At 39.4% G+C, this 25,944-nt stretch overlaps 1 protein-coding gene across 2 annotated transcripts in view; it reads left to right on the top strand.

The window, feature by feature from the left end:
• The window catches only part of syt17 (synaptotagmin XVII), a 40,134-nt gene that overhangs the window by 5,840 nt on the left and 8,350 nt on the right, over nt 1-25,944 (top strand). For both annotated transcript variants that reach the window (XM_037544532.1, XM_037544533.1), the window contains exons 3-7: nt 7,251-7,399; nt 18,070-18,248; nt 20,091-20,707; nt 22,534-22,654; nt 25,138-25,293. In XM_037544532.1, the coding sequence (XP_037400429.1) occupies nt 7,251-7,399; nt 18,070-18,248; nt 20,091-20,707; nt 22,534-22,654; nt 25,138-25,293 (1,222 nt within the window). The remainder of the gene's footprint in view (nt 1-7,250; nt 7,400-18,069; nt 18,249-20,090; nt 20,708-22,533; nt 22,655-25,137; nt 25,294-25,944) is intronic.

Below are 25,944 nucleotides of genomic sequence, written 5' to 3'. Positions count from 1 at the left end.
ACTAGCTACGGAAGTTTAGAAATTCTAGCTTCTGCGGCAAAATAGTTCCTTGTTTATCTAGTATAGTTTTTGTTGAACCCCAAATTACCTTTTTTAGCTGTAGTATTCATTGTTGGGTGCATTTTTGCTTCAGATTTCTGTTGTGCACTATGTAGGGAACAGGGAGCCGTTCTAAATAAGACTCGCGGTGGTAATTTGGTGACCAAAAAGTACTAATAAAGCGATCATTTTTGTGTTTAACAGCAATGTTATCATATGTTTATTGTTATACAGCAAAAAGTAAAAAAAAGAAAACTATTGAAATGACACACCACACAGCCACGGGCGACCAACCGTTCTCATTCAGCGGTCCATGGAACTACAGTTGTTGGCGGGCGGGATGATGGTCTCCGTCCATTATTACTAATAATACATCATTTTCTGAACGGTTTTCTATTTGATCATATTTTATGTCGGCCGGCATTTTATAAAATAGCGAGGGAATTTTAGGCCACTCCGACGTCTCGTGCCTTTTTGCTTTATTGTGAGGCTGTTGTAAGAATGTTGTGAGATTATTTATTTATTTATTTACACTTTTTTACTTGTTTTCATCTTATAAAAGTGTCTTCTTGCTCTGGCAGATCGTGTTACTTGTTTTTAGCATTATTTCTTGAAATAAGCAAAATTGTCTATTATTTCTCTAAACAAGTAAAACTATGCCGATGGAATGAGAGACTTTCACTAGATAAAACCACTTAAAACAAGTAAGAATGTACAGAAGCAGGTGGAATTACAATATAATATGCTTACAAGAGTCTCATGATGAGAAATATTTGATTGATTGACTACACTGAAGACGTTTTCACTTGTTAAGCTGTGGTTTGCTGTGAAGTATTGCTGTCATTTCAAGACTGTTGGTATAATTATTATTTGTTTGTTTGTTTGTTTTTCACTGTGTCAGAAAACCAGCTGCCCTTCATGATGTGTGAACATTTCGTAATGATTGGACGAACAGGAACAATCCAAAACTGCTTAAAGTCTGGTTACTTGATTATGCATTCTTGAAAATAAAGGTGCTGAAAAGGTGTTCTTTGGAGCAATGACTGAATAACTGTAAATAGGTGGATCTTTAAAGAGCTATTTGGTGAGTGTAACTTTAAAGTAGTGGTCAACAGCCCTGGCCTGGAGATCGGCCTTCCTGCAGAGTCTAATTCCAAACAGGTTTATTGTAGCAACTAAAACTACTGCTAAAACGAAAACTTGCAGTGAAAAAAAATGAAGCATACAGACAGCATAACATTATGATGTTTGTTTTCAAGGACCCCCCAGAAATTTGATTTTGAGACAGTCGGGGCATCCAAGAAGTTAATTATGTGGTTGCGGACCCCCAAACTATTAGCTTTCAGAAAATAAATACAAAAGTAAAAGTACTAACGAATGATGAGCCAGTCACCCATGCCATCTGCACGAATGCGCCCCTATACCATCATGAATACAGGCTTTTGAACTGTGCACTGATAACAAGCTGAGTGGTCTTTAGCCTGGAGGACACAGCATCAATGATTTCCAAAAAGAATTTGAAATGTTGATTCGTAGGACCACAGGACACTTTTCAACCTCAGTCCATTTTAAATGAGCTTGGGCCCAGAGAAGGTGGCAGCATTCCTGGGTACTGTTTATATCTAGATTCTTCTTTGCGTTTTAGAGTTTTAACTTGCATTTATGGAATGAACTATTTTTGCAAACAGTATTTCTGAGGCCATGCAGTGATTTCAGCTACAGGATCATGTCTGTTTTTAATGCAATGCTGCCTGAGGGCCCAAAGATCACAGCCAGCAAGTACTGGTTTGGCCTAGTCCCTGGCATACAGAGATTTCTCAGGTCCTCTGAATCTTTTAATGATATTATGTACCGTAGATGATGAAAAGCAAAAGTTCTTTGCTATTTCATGTTGAGAAACATTGTTCTAGAAGCACTATTTGATGGTGCAGTCTTTCACAGAGTGGTGAACCCCTCCTCATCTTTACTTCTGAAAGACTCACCTTACATCACATCACTGAAAGACTTACATTTCATACAGCGTCCCAACTTTTTTGAAAAGGGGGTTGTAAATAAAAATAAAAGCTAATGAAATTTACAAAAACTTTAATAGCTCTGATTCCAACCACAATCTGCCACACCTACCAGACCTCTTCCAAAGTTCTAGATTAGCTGAATCAGATGCAGTAGTGTTAGGTAAAAAGGTGGAACAGCATGATTGTGTGACCAAAAGAGTTTAAGGTAATGCTCTCTAAATTAATTTCATGCCACAGATTTTTTTAAATGAGAACCGAGGATGTGGCCTTAAAATAAAAGATCAATTTTATTTTGTTAACAATACACAAATATACCTTCCAAAGGACTACATGTCACATGTATTTAAACCAGAGGACATAGATACAATCTGGTTTAATTCAAAGCTTAAAATTTCCACAACATAGTATGTCTTAATCATAAAACTAGAAAGGTATAATCTTATATAAAATCAATCAATTATGCTTTTTATTCAAAATAAGGGAAAAGCCCACACTAACCAAAATTAGCTAAGACCACAGTGTTAGGGCTCAAGTGTAAGTGACTGCCTGCGGGGAAGAATTAAAAGCTCCACTGCCTCATAAGTTAAGTGTCACTCCAAACACTCATCAAATCACGCAAAGTGAAACAAAAAAAGGAAAATCAAAGAAATCACAATTACACAACTCAGCAAAAAACCCAGTGCAATGATGACTCGTCTAAGCTACAACCCCCCACTGCAAAGCCACTGACCACCTGGCCTAGCCCAATCGGAAAAAAGAAGAAAAAGAAAAAAGGAATATTAATTAAAAATCCAACAACTAAAAGTAAAATAATACACAGTTTATATAGTTGCTGTCCAAAGAAAAAACAGTATCTCCAAATTAGTAACTTTGCAGGAGAGGGAGCGAAAACTTCTCACCATTCAATGTAAGTTCGTTTAAAGCGATTTTGGAGCATTTCTATTGGTCCATTCATCAGCAAATGTTTGCCCAACATCAAGGATGGCGTGTTAAATTGATGTAGAAAAATAATTGATGGAGATACTTGGTTTTCTTTGGTGACGTACAGAGACGGTATACAACCTCAAGGTGGGACGCAACACTTAAGGCCTTAAAACTTTGGATTTTCTGTCTTGAGCAAAAGAGGCCAACAAATAATAGAAAAGGATAAACAAAGAAAATTAGGTGAAATAGCAGGATGACTCGAAACTGTTTTCAGTAGCTCAGGAACCCTCACTCAGTGGTATCCAGCATAACAGAGCTGGCCTTCACCACAAAGCAGCCAACCAAAGTGTGGGCCCACAGGCACAAGCACCTCCTGTAGCATAAGATTAGGGCCTACCCAATGAAGAGGAAAGGAGTAACACCACACCGCTCAGACTTGAGCTGTTCACAGCGCCAACCAAAGGTGCCAGAAAGATCCAACTGCTATCTTAGCACGCAACCACAAACAGGACCAAAAGCCGGCAACGAAATGCCATTTAACAAATTAATGTCAGAAGGAAACCTTGTATCTCCAAAATGTTAACTTTACAGGAAAAGGAAAAAACATACTTTACTTTTAATGTAAGTCAATGGAACCAGAGTGATTTTGGGCCATTTTTTTTGCACCCCTATACCATCATGAAAACTGGCTTTTGAACTGTGCACCGATACCAAACTGAGTGTCCTTTAGCACGGAGGACACAGCGTCTCTGTGTCAAATGGGAAAATGTTTTGCCTGCTAGAATTAAAGCTTTCAAAGGAGTATTGCACCTATCATAATAAAAGGCTTCCAAATGTTTCGTCCTGCCACATTAGATGCAGTTTGGAATGAACTGCTGCAGGAAAGTAGATCTCTGAATGCAGGGTTGGTGACCACTGCTATAAAGCACCTCCACATAATGTAATGCATCTCCCATAATGCACATAATGCACACCCCCCCCCTCCGCCCAAATATGTTCTTATATGAAATGGTGCCTCGCATTTTTGGTAATACATCTGAGGCTGAATTACAGGCCTTGGATAGACATCAAATGAAGGCTTATGCAGTGAAGTTTTCATCTTTACGTTCATTGCCACTTCTTCCACACTCGTTTGCTCTGTTTTCCCTCCATCAGCATCTTGTTTTTAGTCATTAATTATTGAAGCAACAGAGGCACGTAATCTGACACCCCAGGGGCGGGAGAGGGCTTTTTTGCATTTTTGGGAGCGCAATCATCCATGTCTCATCATCCTCCTCCCTCTCCTTGATGGGAATCACTCAGCCGAAATCATGCGGAAAATAAGTTCCCTCTTAAACATGACCTCATCTGCCTGAGATGCGTCACGCCAGGTCCCCGGTCTAAGGCTGCCTGCTGGCTGCAGCACCTCCCCGCATCGTGACTGTCTCTGTGACACGCCGATCGCTTTTGAGATGTTCTTTATTTCCTCCCCAGACGCATAAGCCGGTTGTTTAGCCGCCTGTGTTCAGCCAAAGTGCAATGGCGCTAAATAGAGTGTGAGATTTGGGGCCACGAGTGCACAGAGCCGTGCTGCAGCGAAGCTGATGACTCATTCACTTCAATACTGGGCCCATAAGAAATGTCTGTTGCTGTCTGCCTGTGTTTGGGACTCTTTGTTGCTTCTTCTCTGCTTCGAAGTCCAGACGAGCAGAGAATAACAAACATATTTTCATTGGAGCCATGGATCTGTAATAATCTAGTGCAGGGGTAGATATCGCTTATTGCCAGGTACCACAGCATTTCACAATGAAAAAGCAGTGGCCGTGTGGTCTGGAGATTTTTTTTTTTTTGTGCTTTTTCCCTTTAACAATCCTGCCTGATTGGACACAGAACTAATCAGAAAAATCTTGTATTGACTTTGTTGCAGTTGTTCTTTAACCTTTTATTCTCCAGGGTATGTTTTGGTTTGTCCATTTGAATTTACGTGATCAAATCGTAAGACAAGTTATTCAGTAACTTCATGAAATAAATGTTCATTTTTATTATATTTATTTATTTACAATTTTTAAAAGCTAAATTAAAAGATAGATTAACAGAACATGTGTTTATGATCATAAACATATTACTATGTGCTTAAAATGTACTACTGAAAGCCAAAAATCTTAGACGCTCTTTCTATTATTTTATAAAAAATAGTTTTTACAGAGTAGATCACTGAAGAGATGCCATCTGTTTATAGTTTATAGCCCAGATTTGTGGAAAAATGGGTCGACTTTCAGTTCATCTTCTTTTATTATAAGGGTTTAAAATGACATCACCATCTATTTGACCGGAAAGAAGACGGTTACAGCCTCATACGACACCCACACCCACCATGAATGTAGCTTATGAAATATGAAAGTTATGAACAATATGACAAAGTGCGTTTTGGAACCACCGGTGGTCTCAAGGAGTTAAAGAGCTTAACTATAACCACCATGATAGCTAGTGTTATGGTATGGTGATCGTGGTGGTCCCACGCTGCTGAGCGTGTCAGCCTGATGTCAGGGAAGCTGTTCCACTGGGTGAAGTTCGCCAATATCACTCTGTGAAATAAAGAAATAAATAAAATAAGGTGATAAATGAGGAATATATAAATAAAAAATTGTTCTTCCAGTGTTCTTTAGTAAAAAAAAAAAGGTTCTCTTTGCATGATTGAAGGGTACTTTGCATCATTAGATAGTTTTATAGATTGATGGAGAATGTGCTATAGAGGCTTCTATGTAGAACCTTTTGAACAGTGTTCCATATAGCACCAAAAACGGTTCTTTTACTGTAACACTCTTAGAAAAGATGTTTTGTTAAGGGTTCTTTAGTAAAAAATGGTTCTGTATAGAACCATGAACACTCTGAGAACCATTTGCATGATTAAAGGGTTCTTTGCATCATGAAAATGTCAGACTAATGGAGAATGTGCTGTAGATGGTTCTAAACGAAAAGTGCAAAGTGTTCCATATAGCACCCAAAAGAGTTGTTCTATTGTTAAGCTTGTAACAATAGAAGAACCCTTTAACCATTTTAAAAAGGTTCTATATAGAACCATCTACAGCACATTTTCCACATTCTCTGAAGAACACTTTCATGAACTAAAGAACCCTTTAATCATGCAAAGTGTTCTCAGAGTGTTCATGGTTCTATACAGAACCATTTTTTAACTAAAGAACCCTTAAAGAACCATTTTTTAACCTTTTTAACTCCTTGAGACCACTGGTGGTTCCAAAATGCTCTTCATCATATTCTTCATAACTTTCATATTTCATGAGCTACATTCAAAAGGTGGGTGCACTCTCAGAAAAACTGTCACTGGGGCAGTACCCTTCTTGTCACTGGGGTGGTACCCTCAGGGGTACATTAAATGGTTCTGTTTTAAAACATTAGTTTATAAAAAGATAGAACTATCTACTTTTCCAATAGGAAATACTTATTTAAGGTACCCAATTGGACCTTAAAACCACTGCTGTACCTTTAAGGCAACATTGTTTGTACCTTGATGAGCGAATCACGTACCTGCATGGTACCTTTATTTCTAACAGTGTGTCGTATGAGGCTGTAGCTCTTCTTTCCAGTAAAATAGATGGTGATGTAATTTTAAACCCTTATAATAAAAGAAGCTGGACTCATATTTCATTTTTCTACTGAAAAAACTATAAACAGACGGCGTCTCTTCGGGTGATCTGCTCTGTAAAAAGGATTTTTATAAATTAATACAAAGAGCGTCTCAGGTTTTTCTTTCAGCAGTAAATTGTAAGCATATAGCAATATGTGTAGATCAAAACGCATTTTCTGTTATTTTGAGGGGAACTTTTAAAAATAAATGAATGACTTAATTGATTAAATAAAAATGTACATTTATTTCATGCAGTTACTGAATAATTTGCCTTACGATTTGGTCATAAAAATTCAGATGGAAAAACCAAAATATACCCTGGTGAATAAGAAACGGTACCTGATGATCTCGGGTAAACCATATCAGCAGCGGGACTACCACGGTCACCACAAAGGCAAAGTTCTCAATAAAGTTTTTCCCAAACATTTCCTTTTCAAAGCAACATCTGACATTATTTGACACTAAGTCTAAATGTAATGTGAGTTCTATTATTCTGGCCATAAACTAGTAAAACACACACACACGACTCAGTGATCTACAGACACCTGCACACGAACACGACTTAAAAAATGTGCATTATTATTGTGCAAAAACAAATATAGACAAATATAGAAGTTTGCACTTAACTGTGCTTTGCTCCTCCGCAGGGTCTTCTGTCCAGACTGTCAGATTTGCTGCTGTGTCGTTGGTCGTGCCGATCGTGCCTGCAGTGGTGTTGGGAATGTAGCTGCTGCCAGTCCACTGAGGAGGAGGTGGAGATTTTGGGGCCATTCCCTGCACAGACCCCATCGTGGCTGTGAGTGCTCCTTTACCAGCCTCATTTTTTTGTCTTTTATTTATTCGTTTGTTTATGTGCATCACAGACATTGCACATGCTGGTAAACATGCCACACTTAGCCATATGGCTAATTTTCAGCCGCAATCCCTGAAATTACACTCTCAGAAATAAACTGTAAACTGGGGCAGTTCCCCTCTTGTGGTTCCCTCAAGGGTACATCTCAGTACCTTTAGTCAGGGAACATAATTGTACCATAATCTACTGAAATTATATTTTCTAAGATGTACTGACTCCACACACCCTGCCTCAGCCCCAGACTTTCATTATACTGTTCTTTTTTAAAGCATTCAGTTATGAAAAGGTACAAATAAAAACTTTTCACCTGGAAAAACTTATTTAAGCTTCATAATGATATCACACCACCCACAGCCATAAAATAGTACTTTTACTCCTTAAAATCTCAGGCTTATTACATAATAAGGCTTATTCAGTAACTACAGGGGCTTCAATGCAAACCGGTAGAGCTATTCTTAGAAGTGTGAAATCAAACCTTGGGCCTTCCGGTGGACCCTAGCCATTTATGGGTTTAACACTGAGTAACCCTCAGCCATGCTGTCACCATGCAATCCAGTTCCGACCCTTATAAAATATACTAAACGCAGCTTTTCATTCAGCTTAACTGTACTTCATGGGCATTCGTTCCGAACACCATACATTGTGCATTCTCACCATTTTCTTTATTAGAATCGAGATACTTTGTTCTTACACTTTATGAGGACGTCATACATTATAGGTCTCATATATGGGTGTATAGTTACAGGCTGTGGTGTTACTGCTAGGTTGAGAGTGGTTTTCCAAAAAATACTAGTACTGTGCAAAAGTTTTAGGCCCCTGAGCAAATTTTTAAAAATAATCTCAACAGTAAAAATAAATACAGTAAAAAAGTAACAAAAAAATGTCATGCTTTCAAAGAAGTAGTCCACAACACAGGGGATTCTAATAAAGTGCTCAGTGAGTATACATATACACTGACTAGATAGCAGCACAGCTGTAATCAATCTCTGTTGTCACATTAGCTTATCCTAAAAAAAATAATAGCCTCTAAAACAAAAAGGCTCCCCTTGTTGGGGTCAAGTGCGCTCTTCTTTTCCTTTCACTCATATGGTTTATGGGAAATCCTTCATTCTGTTCACCTGATCTGGTGTTTGTAGTAGTAGAGCTGTGTGAATGAGACTCAGGGGCAAACTTGAAGCAGTGCTTCCAGCTCTGTACCAGTGGTTAGTATTTAGACATACAAGGGTCTGTATGTGTTCCTACACTTTAAGGCCCAGTCCCATTTCACCCCTCACCCCTACCACTTAGCCTTATCCCTGTGTTTTGTGTGTTCCCGGTTTTTGTTGAGATGGAAGAGTAGGGTGAAGCGTTCGGGATGCACGGCCCTCCAAACAGAGGTTATTCAGAGGCTCACTCCAAACGGAGTGTGAGTATTATCTCTGTTAAAAACATATAATAACCACTGTATTATCTTAGTTCAGTGTCGTTTCAATGTATTATGCTCCTTCTCTTCCTAACAAGCAATTACAGAACTTACATTCGAACTGCTGTGCTATTTAAGGTGGAATGGGAAAATTTGAATGAGAATCTTCAAATCACTGAAGAATTAGGAGTGGGTGATAATTATTAATTACCACCACCCCAGCTGAAGGCTTATGATGCCCTAAATGTAACTCAAACGCAGCAGTGAGGAGCTGAACTTTACCCTCATCTGCTGTCACTGCAGACTGGCAGAGTCACCTACAGAGCAGCGCTAGTAGCTGTTAATGAAGTAATTGAGGGTCCCATTTCATAGTGGATGATTTCAACCACTACCCCTTGTAACTCAGTTCCAAGAGGCAAGGTGACACTCAAAAACAAGGGGTAGGGGTAAAATAATTGGGATCGTGCCTAATTCTTGATTCTCATAACTGCGTACAGAGACTGTCTTTCATTTATTTCCACTCAAAATGGAAAGCACAAGTTATTTCATCAGAACAACTAAATACATCTTTTTTCCAGTATTTAGTGTGTCCTCTCTTTACTCTTTACTTTGGAGCTGCCTCCAAAGTTAAGTCTTTGAAGTTGAAGTTTTTCACGATCCAAATAGTCCCAAACAACGTTCAGTGGTGTTGAGGTCTGGACTCTGGGGTGGTCAGTCCACTGTTCAGCTTCATTGTTTGTGTCCGTCTCCTTTTCTCACTGAGGTTCTTTTTGAACAGCTACACATCCTTTCAGACCCAAAGCGCTGAGTCGCCTTCTCGCAGTGCAAGGATGGACAGAAACACCTGTGGATGTTTTCAGATCTGAAGCCACTTGGTTTTCTCCTCTCTCTCAAAGATGAAAGCTTTAAGTGCTGTTTACCTGATGGGGCAGTTTTGGTGGTCTGCCTTGTGCTGCACAGTTGTTAGGAGTTATTTCTCTGAATATTTTACCAATTTTTTTTCTTTTCATTTTGGAAACTGTGCAAATGGATTGTCTTATATCTAATCGCCTCATCAACATCTCCTGAATAACTTGTACTTAATGGCTGTTTAACTGGAAATGACTGGAAATCAAAGACCTCTGAATAATGACTTTTAAGATTGATGACTGAAGAAAAAGCTGGTAGTTTAAGGGGTTAAGCTCTTAATTGGAGTGCCTCTAAAAAGAGAGTCACTAGTGGTGTTTTTTGCACTTTATTATTTATGCCAAACACTTTACCATGATGATATGTTGCTTTTGGGATACTCAGGATACTTTTGTCTGTCTACGGCCTTGTGGTTTTTTGGGTGTGTCATTGTTTATGCTGCCAAACGTGGGCGTCAGGCATGGGCAGTGGAATGGGAGGTGGCAATTGAATGTTTTTAGATGAACAGTACAGTGAATGACAGTTCATGAGCACCAGCTGTGCCTCTACAGCATTAATGAGTATGTTTTCATCATCTAATTCATACAGAGATGAAGCCCAAAGGGTGCAGTAGTGCTTTCATCCACAGCTTGTATTGTTGTGGCCAACTCAGATTATCACTAATTATCAGCTTCTGTGGTGAAACATCAGTCACTTGTTGTCACTGGGATGGAACCGTCCACTGATGTGGCCCTTAGGGACCGGTGTTAATTACTAGCCTGACTGCACTCATTCTGAAGCGGAAAGAGACATTTGTGCACCAATGTGATCAAAAGCCTTATTGAAGCTGTAAGAGGTTGTTGTTCATGATTTTTTATTTTCTTTCCCACTGGGCGAGTTCTTGTCCCATCTCCAGCTCACTAGTTATATTAGCATTAAGGTCAAACAATGGCATTCAAAATCTGCCTTCTTGTCTTTCAGCTCATTAAAGAAACTGCACATGGATTAGAAGGGATGTGTTCCAATTTTAGATTTTAACTGAAGACCAATTTTACTGAGTTTCGGATGTATACTTAACATTAATAGCACACACTGATGAGCCAAAACATTATGTCCACCTAAACAGCTCTGAATTGCCAAGGTTTGGACTCTACAAGACCTCTAAAGGTGCTGTACAGTAACTGGCACCAAGATCCTTTAAGTCCCGTTAGTTGTGAGGTGGATCTGCCATGAATCGGACGTCTTGTTCCAGCACTTCCCACTGATGCTTGATCAAATTGAGATCTAGGGAATAGCTCCTCAGCTATTCCTGAACAGGGTGGCAGATGGCAGGGTGCATTATCCTGCTGACAGAGACTACTGCCATTCGGGAATACCACTATTGAAGGGACTTCACAACAGATAGGTAGAGTGTGTCAAGTTGATGTCCACATGAGTGCCAGACCCAGGGTTTCCCAGCAGAAATCAGAGCATCCCTCCACCAGCTTGTTGTCTTCTCTCAGTGCATCCTGGTGGCATCACTTCCCCAGGTAAACGGGGCATGTGTACCTAATTGTCCATTTGACGTAAAAGAAAACAGGACTCATCAGATCAAGGTCCAGTCCACATTTGCGTGCCCCCTTTCAACCTTGACATGCAGATAATCTGTGAGTAGTCATAATGTTTTGGCTTATCTGTGTGGGTATTTACTGTATACTCATACTAGAGATGTAAGAATAATATGACATAATTTAAAAATGCCTGTTCCCTTTTACATTGCATGTAAAGAATTTTTAATGGCTATTTTTTCAAGTGTGGCACAAGTAGTGCGCTGTGTATGTCAGAATATTGCAATGTGCATTGTCTATCATGCTTCTGATTGGTCTAAGTAAGTGCTTCACAAGTTCTGTGTTATTAGGCTAAAGTTCCACACTTAAGGTTTCTAAATTTAATTTAGAATTTAATTAAATTCATTAATTTAATTTAATTCACTAATTTGATTATTAATTAAAAATAAAATAGTCCTCCTTTACAGTAAAATAAAGCTCTGCTGATCGTTCAGCACAGTTTAACAATAAATATTTTTAAACACTGGAGTTAACGTAGAACTGCTAATTCACCCTTTAACCCTGAAGATCAGCGCAGACTGCTGGTCACCATAGCAACACAGATAGAAGGTGGTTTCCTGATACGTTTAATCTGCAACAAGAAACTGTCCAACACTAAAACGGCTTCTTGATCGAATTTTCCCGTTACACCTTAAATGGTGCAGCAGTTACATTCCAGCACCTCAGATACCATTTAAAGTAGAATGGGAAACTTTGACCAAGAAGCTGGCAAATGAGAGGTTGACATCAGCCTTGTGAAAAAACATTTACAAAAAAACTATTTTACTTTTGGCCCTGCAATGGGCTGGCGACCTGTCCAGGGTGTATCCTGCCTTCCGCCCAATGACCGCTGGGATAGGCTCCAGCACCCCCCCCGCGACCCAGAAGGAGAAGCGGCTAGAAGATGTGTGTATGTGTGTGTGTGTATGTGTGTGTGTGTGTGTGTGTGTGTATTTTACTTTTGTGGAAAAGTTTCCTGATAGAGAGTTTCCTGCTTTTTTAGCTTATACTAGCACATTAGTACATACTGACACAGGTTTACAACCAAAATGGTAAAATGTACATAAATGTTGTGGCTCCCAAACTGGATTGACTTTTGCTGCAAGGATAAAATGGCTCTTCTTAACATTTGGGTTGCAACCCCTGGGCTATTAAAATTAAGAGTTGCAATACATCAGTTCTTAATCTTTTAGCCCTCATTGAGAAAGTGTGGTATGTTTATGCAAAGCACATTTAATTTAATCCCTTACATGGCCGGGGCCAAGTTTTATTACACCCTTCTATAACCACCTAACAACCCGTTTGCAAGTCCCTGTAGTTACTGAATAATCAGCCTTAGTATATAATAAATCTGGAATTTTAAGGGTTTTTAACGTTAATGCAGTGGCTTGTTGTCTGAAATAAACAAGCTTTGCAACCTAAATACATAAGATACACATCATCAAAATAAATATGATCAAAACATATTTTATCTACATGACACCTATAGTACGTCTCTGATGAATCTGTGTATAGAAATAAATGCACAAAAAAAAATCCTGGTTAGAATTAATATGGGAGGAGTGAATTTCTCTCATTGTTGACCGAGGGAGGCTTAGTTGTAACACTGTATTAAATCTCACCCTCTCATAGTGTGAGTTATTTATATGATTTAAAGTGGTGCTTTATTACAGCTATGAAGAGGGAGATTAAAAGAATAAATGACTGAATTCTGTGTCAGTAATCAAAAAAACGTATAATTAAAAAAAATACTTGATGTAAAAGCAGCTCTTAGGGTGTATCTCAAGAAATGTCTGTTCAACTGCTGCCACAATTCACAGACGTCACTGCTGTGAGAAAACATGAACATGTTCTGCTTGAAGCAGTATAATTCATAAACGTGTTACATTTTACCATGAATTAGCTATGAGCAGCTCCACCCCATTTACTTCGTGTTGCACTATGAGACACTGAGTGCGTTTACATGGACTTAATAATCCGATAACTGCAGGCAATTAGATTTGGTCAGTAATCCAATCAACGCATTTATACACACTTGAGTAATCAGATAATGGAGAAACTCCAGGTCTACATGAATCAGGCAGTAATCAGATTTCCACTTTGCAACCAGCCAGTAAAGGCACAGAAGAAGTCATGACGAAAACATAATTTAAAACTCAAAATTCATGCTGCGGCTTTGCAAGACATGCAGAGTAATCTGACTCACTTTCTTCTCTGACTGCTGTTTCTCGCCTCGTCACTCCCCTGTGTGTGCGTCACTCACTCGAGTCTTGGTGCTCATAGTAATGCACAGATCTGATTGGCTGAGTAGCGTCATGTATGATACTTACAACGCATGCGATTGGTCTGTGAGTCTCCCAGGGCACTAAACCAGTACTGTAATGACTAGAAAAGTTATGCCGATTAAAATAGGACCACCCTGTCAAAATGAAATAATTCTCCATAGTTTATTCGTTGTAGGTCCAGTGTTTGCATAGGACAGTCTGTGGGTCCACCTATTAGTGACCTCTGATCTAGAAGATGAATCATTTTTAAATCCTTCATTTCGTCAAGCATGTATTCGCTTTCAGGGTCGCCCCAAATGTGTTTTGCTGCATCTCGCAGCTACTCTGCTCGCTTATGTCTGGCTGCTGTGCACATGTGCAGACTGAGAAATATGAAGGAAATGAGAGTAAGAGTTTACACTGAGAAATCTGAGCTCTCTTCAGATTTCTTAATCGGATCTCTAGACTTACTCTGAGCGAAGAAATCAGGGTTTATGCTGGTTACATGACCATTTGAATAATCAGATACCTGCATAAATCTGATTATGATTGGATAATGGAGTACATGCACTGCAAAAAAAATGTATCTTGTCAAGTAAAATTATCTTAAATGTAGTCAATAAATCTAATATTTTTCCTATTGAGATTCCTGTGAACTTAATTGTAGATTTTTAAACTTTCTAGACATTTTTACTCATTTTAAGTGATTTTTTATTATATAAAATTCTCACTACATTGGCAGATAATTGTCCCTGTTTTGGGAAATATCCTTCAAACCAGCAAAATTCTCTGCTGATATAGTGAGATAATTTTACCTAATAAAATCACCTAAACAAGTAAATAATATATAGAAATAAGCTAGATAGTCTTCTAATCAGTGCACAGCCATCTTGAAATTGGAAATATTAGCTATATCAGCTAGTTTTGAGATAATTTAGCCTGAAAAGATACTCAATATAGACACACTCAATGTCTATTAACACTATACACAAGAACTGGACTGACCCTAAATTATAGATATTACCTAAATTCACTTGTGAATACACTACATTCTACATACTGACACGTATTGTAGGAGTGTTTAGTGAAAAGTGGGACGCAGCATTCATTTAAGTCTGAATGCGCGTTGAGTCCGGCAGCTTTCCTCCCCTCCGCTTCTTCCCTCCCTCGAAAGGCCATGTGTTTTAGATTGCTGTGTTGCCGTGACAACTATCTCCCTGCGAGCTGTAGTCATGGACACAAGGGCCCTTGATGATCCCTAAGGGATGGCTCAGAATTAGGCCTCCACAAAGACGACAACATATTCCAGTATTAAAAAACACTAAAATTAAAAGATTGTGTTGCAACAGCTATTACTCAGTGTTTGGGCAATGATGGAGAGCCAATTGCCAAGAGTTTATGCACTGGCCCATGGTGAGGTACAAGTAAACACATTCAATCAAATTCTCAGCTCTTCACAAGTTTGTGGAAAGCATTTTATTTTTATTTTGCCATCATTTCTTCCCAGATATACGTCAGCAGGGGTAGATGGGGCTGCAGCATGGAGTGAAGTCAACTTTAATGTGTTTTTCTTTGGTTTCATTGGCATGTTATGATGTGGACAACATTTCCGCACATGAAGTCATTACGAATGGTAGGGCTGAGGTTCCGGTATGGGAGTCTGTAGCAATCAGGTGCAGGCCATGCCAATTCAAACCAAAACAGCACAGGTTTTTGTTTACTTTCATTAACAATTGATTTACCATTTGGCAGCTTGAGAGAGAGTTCACTGATTTCGCGAAACATATGCATAATTGTTAAGATCATTCAGAGTAGATGTGAAATGCTTCATATGACTCAGATTTCTTTACAGCACTGATGATAGGAACCAGAGTTTGGATTCAGAATAGCTTCCTTAAGAAACAACTTGCAATGGTTCAAAAGACGAACACAGAGAAGTTCATGAGAAAGTTCTTAAATTCAGTTCTTGAAAAAAAATGTAAGTTCTTAAATATTCTTAAGTTTTCTGTAGTATGCTTTGTTGCATTTTACCATAAACATATTTATTGACTGTTATCTCTGTTATTTAGTTTGAATTGAATTGAATTTATTTCACACTCATTTTGCAGTTTTACAGAAAGCAAAATTAAATTACATGAGTATTGACAATGCTCACTTACACATTTAGAAAAGAAAAATAAATAAATAAATAAGACAAAGTATGCATAAAGATGCAATCCATTCTATAAATCTTTATTTAATATTCTTGTTGGTGACTTTTGGAATCCATCAGTTCTCATTTTTGGATTTTTGTAGTTTGTTACTGTCTCTGGTTTTCCAGCCGGATATCTGGGCTCTTGAAGGTGGTAGCCAGTCTCTGAAAAAGGAGCTTAGGAGACTAAAGGCAACCCGTCTACACAATATGTCTCTTCTCTCTTTATGCCTTGGTAATGTGAGAACTTGAAGGGCTTCTTGATACGTAGAATAAGCCCTGCCGATGATGATTTGGCATGCACATTTCTGGACTGTCTCGGTCTGGTTCAACAGATACTGTGTCAGGTTTCCATGCTATGCTGGGCAGACGTACTCTAAAATGGGGTGAATATAACCTGTGTATATCAAAGATAGATCAGAGATTGCTACGCCGGTTCTTCTTTGTCTTCTTAAGAAATGAAGTCTGATAATGGCTTTCCTTACAATGGCATGTGTGTGATTGTCCCATTGTTAATCTGACTGAATTAAAACTCCAAGTACCTTGATAATTTTGCAAGATGATACACTGGGACCTCTATACACATGGATAAGGTTTAAATCATGCACATTCTTCCATCAATTTTCAAAATCGATGGAAGCGCCATTTACGAGGGCTAAGAAAATAAGAGACCCCAGTAATGTACCTTGTGCCACTCCCCCAGTAAGTTCTTGCCAGAGTAGCAACTCTTGTATAGAACTCTTTGCCAACGACCAGACACAAAGCTACAGAGCCAAGGCATTAAAGCAGGCCTGACCCCTAACTGTACCAGTCGTTTCATAGCAACAGTTAAATCCACATTATGAAATGCTTTTGAAAAGTCAGTAGTGATAAAAGTGCCGATGGAGTAGTCGATGGAATATCAGAGGCTTTATATAAGGTGTGAAGGATACTGACTAAGGCATGAGTAGCTGATCTTCCTGGTCTGCTAGAAACTGCAGGGTCAAGGTTTGGGGTTATATCTCTTTTTACCTAGGTTGCAACAAACTCTTCAGCTGTTTTCCCGAGCTGAGGAGTTCGTGATATTGGTCGCAGTTGATTTGCTGTTGGGGGTTGAGATTTAGGAATCGGAATAACATTTGCTTCTTTCCACTGTGAAGGCACAATCCCTTCTCTGAAAGATGTACTAAGAATATCACATAAGGGATCGCTAAGTTCACAAGCAAAGGCTCTTAATACCATCTGAGGTATACCATCAGGGCCAGGAGCTTTCTTAGTTTTAACCACTTTCAATAGTGTAGTTTAAAAAAGAACATAAGGGATTCTTAAGATGTTTTTTGAAGAGTAAGAGTTTTTCATACCTTTTCTCTTAAGAATGAAGTTAAGAAAAAAACACACATTTAAGAAGATTTTCTTTCTTAAGACACTTTCGTGAATCTTGGCCACAGGGGTCACAATGTGTACAACACAGATATAGCCATTTTATTTATTATGAAAACCACCTACATACATCTGTGTTTTTATAAATAATAATGATAATAGTAAAAATTGGTAAATATGAAATAAAAGTTTTCTTTGCTATTATTTTGCTTTACAATGGTCTGTAGCTGTTTGCTGTGAACGAAGTAGAGAAAATGTTTGAATCTCAAAACTATCGTATAACAGTTACGCAACCACTTCATATAATCTTCTATGAGGAAGCTTTTAGAGGTGGACATCTGGTTCCTATCACCACCACTGTGAATGATTTTGATTAGGCTTCTCTAGAACAGAGCATTTCACACCAAACCATTCTGAATTACTTTGTTTTCAACATAGTGATTTAATTATACAGACATTTTGAAAAATCTGTGGAATTCCCCTTATGATGTTTAGTCTTGAAAAACACATATTAGTATGTAGTTCTAGAAGTCACTGATGTCGTGTCACTGCTTTTTGTCACTGGAAGAAATCCATAAACTTTATAGGTGCAGCTGTGTGATGTTATGTCAGCCTCAGAGCTTTGGTTGAACACAATCACTGGCTGTCCATAATGTCATGCTTATCTCTCTCTCTCTCTCTTTCTCTCTCTTTCTCTCTTTCTCTCTCTCTCTCTCTCTCTTTCTCTCTCTTTCTCTTTGTCTCTCTCTTTCTCTCTCTCCCTCTCTCTCTCTTTCTCTCTCTTTCTCTTTGTCTCTCTCTTTCTCTCTCTCTCTCTCTCTCTCTCTCTCTCTCTCTCTCTCTCACTCTCTCACTCTCTCACTCTCTCTCTCTCTCTCTCTCTCTCTCTCTGTCTCTCTCTCTCTCTCTCTCTCTCTCTCTCTCAGCATCAATGACTGCCATGATGAGAAAGAACCAAACTCTCACCTCATGGTACGTGAACACGCCCCTCCAGACCAAAACCACTGCAGCAGCAGCAGCAACAACAGCAGCACCAGCACCAGCCGCCGTCGCTCCAGCTCAGAAAACTCCCGCTCCACCTTCAGCCTCGCCCGCCAACTGTCCTGTAAGTCCAGCAGCACTGTCTGTAAATGGTACCAGTGGACGCTTGGATTTGATTTTTTGGGCGTTGAAATGTTTCTGAGGTCACTTATCAACATTTTCATGTCTGATTTGTTTGATGTTTTTGCTACATTTTAAGAGGTCTTTAATACATCAGGCAAGATAGCAATATATGTTTGAGAATATATGTTTGAGAATTTTTTAACCCTAAGAAATCTATAGATATGTTAATTTTGTTGTGCTATGAAAATGCAACTATGTAATTATATAATTAATTACACTCAGAGTGTTTACATGCACTCGATATTCCAATCATAATCAGATTTCTGCAGTTATCTGATTATTCAAATGGTCATCTAAACAGCATATTGCAATTTCTTAGATTGGAGTAAGGTATAGACATCCGATTATGATATCCAATAAAGAGGCTGGATTTTACCTCAGTAATTAGATTTCTCTGTGTAAACTCTTACTCTGATTTCTTTTGGATTTCTCAGTCCACGTATGTGTGAAAACAGATGACCAGAAATAAGCGAGCAGTGTTGCCGCGAGACGCAGCAAAACACTTTTTGGAGAGAAACTGAAACCAATAATATGAAACAAAATATTCTTCATCTTCTAGATGATGTATGTTTGTCTTCTCAGGTAAAGTGGCGCAAAGTTAAAAAAAAAAAAGTCACAGCATGAACTTTGAGTTTTGTGTAAAGTTTACATCACATCTTCTGTGAGTTTGTTGGTTTGGGTGTAAAGCAGAAATCTGATTACTGCCTGACTCATGGAGACCTGTGCACTTATACTATATTGCCAAGAGTATTCGCTCATCTGCCTTCACACGCATATGACCTTGAGTGACATCCCATTCTTAATTCATAGGGTTTAATATGATGTCGGCCCACCTTTTGCAGCTATAACAGCTTTGACTTTTCTGGGATCACTTTCCACAAGGGTTAGGAGTGTGTTTATGTGGAATTCTTGACCATTCTTCCAGAAGCGCATTTGTGAGGTCAGACATTGATGTTGGACGAGAAGGCCTGGCTCGCAGTCTCCGCTCTAATTCATCCCAAAGGTGTTCTATCGGGTTGAGGTCAGAACTCTGTGCAGGCCAGTCAAGTTCTTCCACACCAAACTCGCTCATCCATGTCTTTATGGACCTTGCTTTGTGCACTGGCGCGCAGTCATGTTGGAACAGGAAGGGGCCGTCCCCAAACTGTTCCCACAAAGTTGGGAGCATGAAATTGTCCAAAATCTCTTGGTCTGCTGAAGCATTAAGAGTTCTTTTCACTGGAACTAAGGGGCTGAGCCCAACTCCTGAAAAACAACCACACGCAAAATTCCCCCCTCCACCAAACTTTACACTTGGCACAATGCAGTCAGATGAGTACCGTTCTCCTGGCAACCACCAAACCCAGACTCGTCCATTGGATTGCAAGCGTGATTCATCACTCCAGAGAACACGTCTACACTGCTCCAGAGTCCGGTGGCGGCGCTTTACACCACTGCATTCAATGGTTTGTATTGCGCTTGGTGATATAAGGTTTTGGATGCAGCTGCTAAGCCATTGAAATCCATTCTATGCAGCTCTCTACGTTGTTTTTGAGCTGATCTGAAGGCCACATGAAGTTTGGGGATCTGTAGCAATTTACTCTGCAGAAAGTTGGTCACCTCTGTGCACTTTGCGCCTCATTATCCCAGACCATAACTGTGAATTCTGAAAGATAAAATATGAGGTAAAATGTATCTCTATATATCTATTTTGGTTTGTTTCTTACATGTGCTGAAAAGTATTTTGCACTTTTCTTGTACAATACAGCTGTGCAATCTCTCTTCTACCTTTCTGACCTTCCAGCTCTGGAAGCCCGACGGCCCAGCTCCCCTCTGGTGGACATGAAGCCCATCGAATTCTGGGCCATGGGACCCAGGAAGGAGGTGGTGCAGCCCCTGCGTAAGCCGCATACCCCGCCAGACGACTACTTCCGCAAGCTGGAGCCACGGCTGTACTCGGTGGACTCTGGTGGGGATGATGTAGAGTCTCTGACAGACGAGGAGATCCTGCTGCGCTACAAGCTGGGCATGCTGCACTTCAGCGCTCAGTATGACCTCATCAACGGCCACCTGAGCGTGCGTGTCATCGAGGCACGTGACCTACCTCCTCCGCTGACCTGCGACGGCGCCAGGCAGGACATGGCACACTCTAATCCCTATGTCAAGATGAGCCTGCTGCCTGACCACAAAAACTCACGGCAGACTGGCGTCAAGCGCAAGACCCAAAACCCAGTGTTTGAGGAGCGTTTCACCTTCGAGCTGCCCTTTCTTGAGGCCCAACGCAGGACCCTGCTGCTGTCCATCGTCGACTTTGACAAGTTCTCACGGCACTGCGTAATTGGAAAGGTGGTGCTACCTCTCAGTGAGGTGGATCTGGTGAAGGGGGGACACTGGTGGAAGGCACTGGTGCCCAGCTCTCAGGTAACCCTGATAAATGTGTTAATACCTCTTCTACAATTTCTGTCATTTGTTAATTTTTTTAATCATATACTGTAGCGCTGACAATGGCCCAAATCCCATTTCAACCCCTTCAATCGCCCCTACCACTTAGCCCTACTCTTCAGTTTTGTGTGTTAACATCTAGGGGTAGGGTGTCCTGATTGTTGTTGATATAGAGGGGGAGGGTGAAGTGTTAGGGCTACATGGCCCTTCAAACTGAGATTTTTCAGAGACTCCAAACAATGTTATGAGAAAAAAAGAACAAAGCAAGATGGCTGAACAAGAGACCAAAGAACTTAGGATTATCATTATAATATCTTAGTTTAATGCCACTTCAATGTATTATGGTCTTTTCTTCATGAGGCACTTAAAATCATTGATAATATGCTGATGTCTCGGCAGCTAGCTAGCTAGGTAAATTTCCCATTCCACCTTAAATTGTACAGCAGTTCTGATGCCTCAAGCGCCAGAATGTAACTGCTTTGCCATTTAAGGTGGAATGGAGAAACCTGAACAAGAAGCTGGCAATTATCTGACTTCAGCTTCACATCACTGAAGAATTAGTGGTGGGTGATAATAAATAATTGCCCCCCTCTTTGAAAGCATATGATGCCCTAAATGTAACTAAAGCCCAGCAGTGCGGAACAGAACTTTACTCTCCTCTACCATCACTGCAGACTGGCAGGGTCACCTACAGAACAGCGCCAGTAGCTGTGAATCGATGTTCTTTTTATTTGAGGTTCCCATTTCATAGGGGACAGTTTCAACCACTACCCCTTGTAGCTCACTTTTAAGGGACAAGTTGGCACTCAAAAACAAGGGGTAGGGGTTAAAATAAGAAATGGGATTGGGCCTGAGACAGAGATAGCCGTGCTTCTGCTATGAGAAGTGCTCTGTATTTAACACAGTGCTATAAAGAGCACTGAAACCATGGGAGAGGACACCACTAGCCATGCTCCAGACAACCCTCAACACAAATCCCATAGAACACAAGTAACACATACACATATAACTATAACACAACTATAACTGATAAACTACAACAATAAACTTGCAAATAGTCCCTTTTATGGATGGTATGCGCATACCATGAGCCTTTGCGTGTGGGCATCTACCTATCCACACCTCCAGAGTTTCTCAGTGCGAGCAGCGCTAAATTTTTTCATCACATGCTTGAATCAAACTGCATATCAAATAGACTCACTGTGTGGCTTCTGAGACTATATGAAACACTGTTACCTATAAAAAAAGAACAGAAGAGTTTTGCTTGCCTAAATACAGCAGTAGCAGCCATATTGAGGCTAGTTTTTGTTTGCGTTTTATTTATTTTTGCATATAACAGAAAAAATGTCACCCAAAAAGGCAAATTTCTCTGTAATAGTCACAGCAGCAGCTCAGCAGCTACCTATTTCAAATGAAGTGATGTATCCATTCGCTTCACTGCACTGTAGTCCCCCTGGTCGTCTTTTCAAATAATACCGGACTTAATGCTTTTATTAAATTTTGAAAGCTTAGCACTACTAAACTCCCCAGATGTTGTGGCCGTGGGTTGAAGTCTTTATCGCTCTTACAGTTTCTAAGAAACTGAAAGACCTGTTTGGAGAACTGGAACAGCTGTAGACTCTGGGGATTTTGTCAGGTTGATGATATTTTCCATTATCACCTTGCTCAAAAGCTTTATTTCAGGCCAAAATAAAATGTCTGTTGGAGTTTCTTGCATGTGATCATGGAGATTACTGTCTGTTGGATTTCAAACTATGTATCTCAGACTGAGACCTTAGTGATTTCCACTGTGTTCTGTTGCACAGAATGAAGTGGAGCTTGGTGAACTCCTGCTGTCCTTAAACTACTTGCCCAGTGCTGGCAGGCTGAATGTGGACGTCATCAGGGCCAAGCAGCTGCTGCAGACTGACATGTGCCAAGGCTCAGGTGCCCACCCATTCTCTTCCACTCTTGTGTACCTCCATTTATCACTACTGAGGTTCTGCAGTGCAAAAAATAATATCTTAACAAGTGAAAACTTCTTGAATGTAGTCAGTATATAAATTGTTTCTCATTATCAGACTGTTGTAAGAATATTATAAGATTTTTAATATTTAAGATTTTTCCACCTGTTTCTGTACATTTTTACTTGTTTTAATTGATTTAATTATTTAGTGAAAGTGTCTTATTCCATCTGCAGATTATTTTACTTATTTTGTGATAAAATGAAAATAATTTTGGTTATTTCAAGAAATAATTCTGAACACAAGTAACATGATCTGCCAGTGGAATAAGACATGTTTTTAAGATAAGACATAAAAATGTCTATAAATAAATTAAATAATCTCACAATATACTTACAACAGTCTCATAATAAGAAATATTTGATATATTAACTACATCTAAGATGATCATTTTTTGCAGTGTGTAGCTGTAGCTGAAGGCCAATATGAACTAGCTTGCATCAGTGACTCTGCCCCAGTTTTCAGTGAGCTTGGTTTCAGTGTTAATTGTGGCTATATACTGAGACTGAACACAGAGTGCACAATGCGCCTGAATTCGCCTGAAATTAACATTCGATTTACTAAGACTGCCACTTATCATGCAAACCGAGAGAAGCTCTGCCTTACAACTTTGCGTCGGGTTTGAAAGACACTCTGAAGTAATGAAACTGTCAAAAAGCTCAAGACAAAACAGAAAATTAAAGTTCAGTGATGATGAGTGTTAATATATTATGTTCTTTCCCACCAAAGCATTCCACAGAAGTGTTATTTTACTCCAGCTAAAAACAACAGCGTTTGTGAAATCATAACAGGCTTTGAGCGCATATTGCAGCCATATTACAGCATATTTTGTGTTGTGTCTTCTTACACACATTCATCTGGTCCTAAGTTTCAACTGTTACTCTGATTGTAAACATCTTTCAACATACGTTTGAGTGTCGTGTCATCATGAAGCTCATGGGTCCAGTTAAGGAAAATTTAATCAAGCAAGAGTCCGGAGCTTCATAATGTCTAACTTGCATCATGATTCAGTCCAAGTGGCTGGTTCTGTGATGGCTCCCACAGAAGCAACCTGTCGAAATAGACACAGGAAGAAAAATAAAATGAACCTCTGTGTAAATAAGCTAGGTTATCATACTGTTTCGTTAGCTATGCTAGTTATTTGGAGCTTGCTCGAAACTGACGTTACCTATACCAGCTACTTGCTTAATTTTGAATAAAGTTGTCTGGGATCCTGTAAGACATGTGGGAGCAGACGGTGGCTTTGCAGCTACATTCTTTACAAGCTGTGAATGGAATGGTGGAAAGGCTGGAAAATAAGAAGCTAACTTCAGCTTCACCTAAAGATAAACATCAGTCATGCCCATTGACCTTGGTAGGGCCTTCAGAAAGAAAGTTGTAGGTTTTTTGGAAAGGGAATAAGAAGTGCTCCCCTTCACAGCCTTGGATGATACCTTTCTGACCAGAGGAGGATGGGTTCCCCTTCTGAGTCTTGGTTCCTCTCAAGGTTTCTTCCTCCTGCCCTTAGGAAGTTTTTCCTTGCCACTGTCACCACTGGTGACAACACTCGTGGAGGCTTGGACCTGGATTTTCTTTCTGTAATGCTGATTTTTCTGTAAAGCTGCTTTGTGACAAACACCTGTTGTAAAAAGCGCTATATATATAAACTTTGCTTGCTTGTTTGCTGTACATAGTCCAACCCTTTCTTGGTGGTTTACATATGTTGTCGTATGTAAATGATGAGGGCGTAAATGTTAATGAGTCAAGTTGTGTACCAGTTTAGAATTTTGGAACTGGCCTGTACTGCCCTCTTCTGCAAGTGCAGGATTTTTAATTGAAGGAGAAGAAAACAGAACTGACAAACCATGAACCTCAAACACTATTTTCCAAGCTCTCCTTATTCAACTATGCCAATGTAAATACAGTTTTCCATCCTATGGCACCTTTAAAGTAAGCCTTAACAACACATCTTTGAGACCCTCCTGCAAATTCATGCCTAGCTTCAACAGGCAGAGGGAAATATCTTGTCTGATTTGCAGCTGAAACTGTTGCAAAAGGTTTAGTAGATCAGGTCTGAGGGGTGATGAGATCATGGGATGTTATGGAATCTACTACTTTGTAAATTACTGAAGTGAATGAACTTCTATTCATATTAACAATAATACAAAGACAATTAAATACTGGATTATAAGGAAGAGTAAAATGTAGTTTTGTTAACACATTAAACTACAGTTTCATTATTGGTGGTAAGTTTAAGTCTTATATAATTTATGTAGTTATGAGAAATGCAGGCCCTTGCAGGTTAAGGGGGTTTATCTAATTGAATTGTGCCCCTGTTTCACTCAACAAGTGTGAAGCAGTCAAATCTTGCTGTTTGATATGTAGTAGATATGAAACTTTTGCTTTCTCAACTTTGCTTTGTTTCAGATCCCTTTGTGAAAGTGCAGCTGGTGGCAGGTCTGAAATTGGTGAAGACTAAGAAGACATCATGCATGAGAGGCACCATCGACCCCTACTACAACGAGTCCTTCAGCTTCCGGGTACCTCAAGAGGAACTGAGTGAGGTTAGCCTCGTGTTCACAGGTATTGTCTTCACACAGAAACATATTTACTACATATAACATGAATGAAAGCAGCAATTCAGTGAAATATCATGCTTACACAATTCTCCCCAAACGTGGTCAATTAACATTGACGTCTCCAAAATTTGCTTATTTAGGTTTGCACTGGAGCTCCGAGCTCATGTGGCTCAGTAATGAAAGCTCACATCCTACACTGTACACTGTAAAATAATATCAAAACAAGTGAAAACTTCATGAATGTAGTCAATAATCTAATATTTCTCATTATGAGAGTGTTGTGAGAACATTATAAGGTTATTATTCCACCTGTTTCTGTATATTTGTACTTGTTTTAAGAGGTTTTATGTGGTGAAAGTGGCTTATTCTATTGGCAGATTGTTTTGCTTCAAGAAATAATGAAAATAATTTTGTTATTTCAAGAAATAATACTAAAAACAAGTAACATGATCTGCCAATGAAATGAGACACATATATAGAGATATATTCGCTATATTTAAGATGTTTACACTTTTAAGATAGAATTTTTTCAGTGTACCAATTAGCATTACCAATTACCAGTGTACCAATTAGCACACTAAATGAATGCTAATCTAAAATATTACTTATGTGGTTTCTGACACTGAATGAGATTCTGTTGCCTTTAAAAATGGAT

The sequence above is a fragment of the Pygocentrus nattereri genome, chromosome 14, assembly GCF_015220715.1.
Source record: "Pygocentrus nattereri isolate fPygNat1 chromosome 14, fPygNat1.pri, whole genome shotgun sequence".
In the NCBI taxonomy this organism is placed as follows: Eukaryota; Metazoa; Chordata; class Actinopteri; order Characiformes; family Serrasalmidae; genus Pygocentrus; species Pygocentrus nattereri.
The sequence above is the reverse complement of the archived record's forward strand: the minus strand, read 5'-3'. Positions and strand labels throughout refer to the sequence as shown.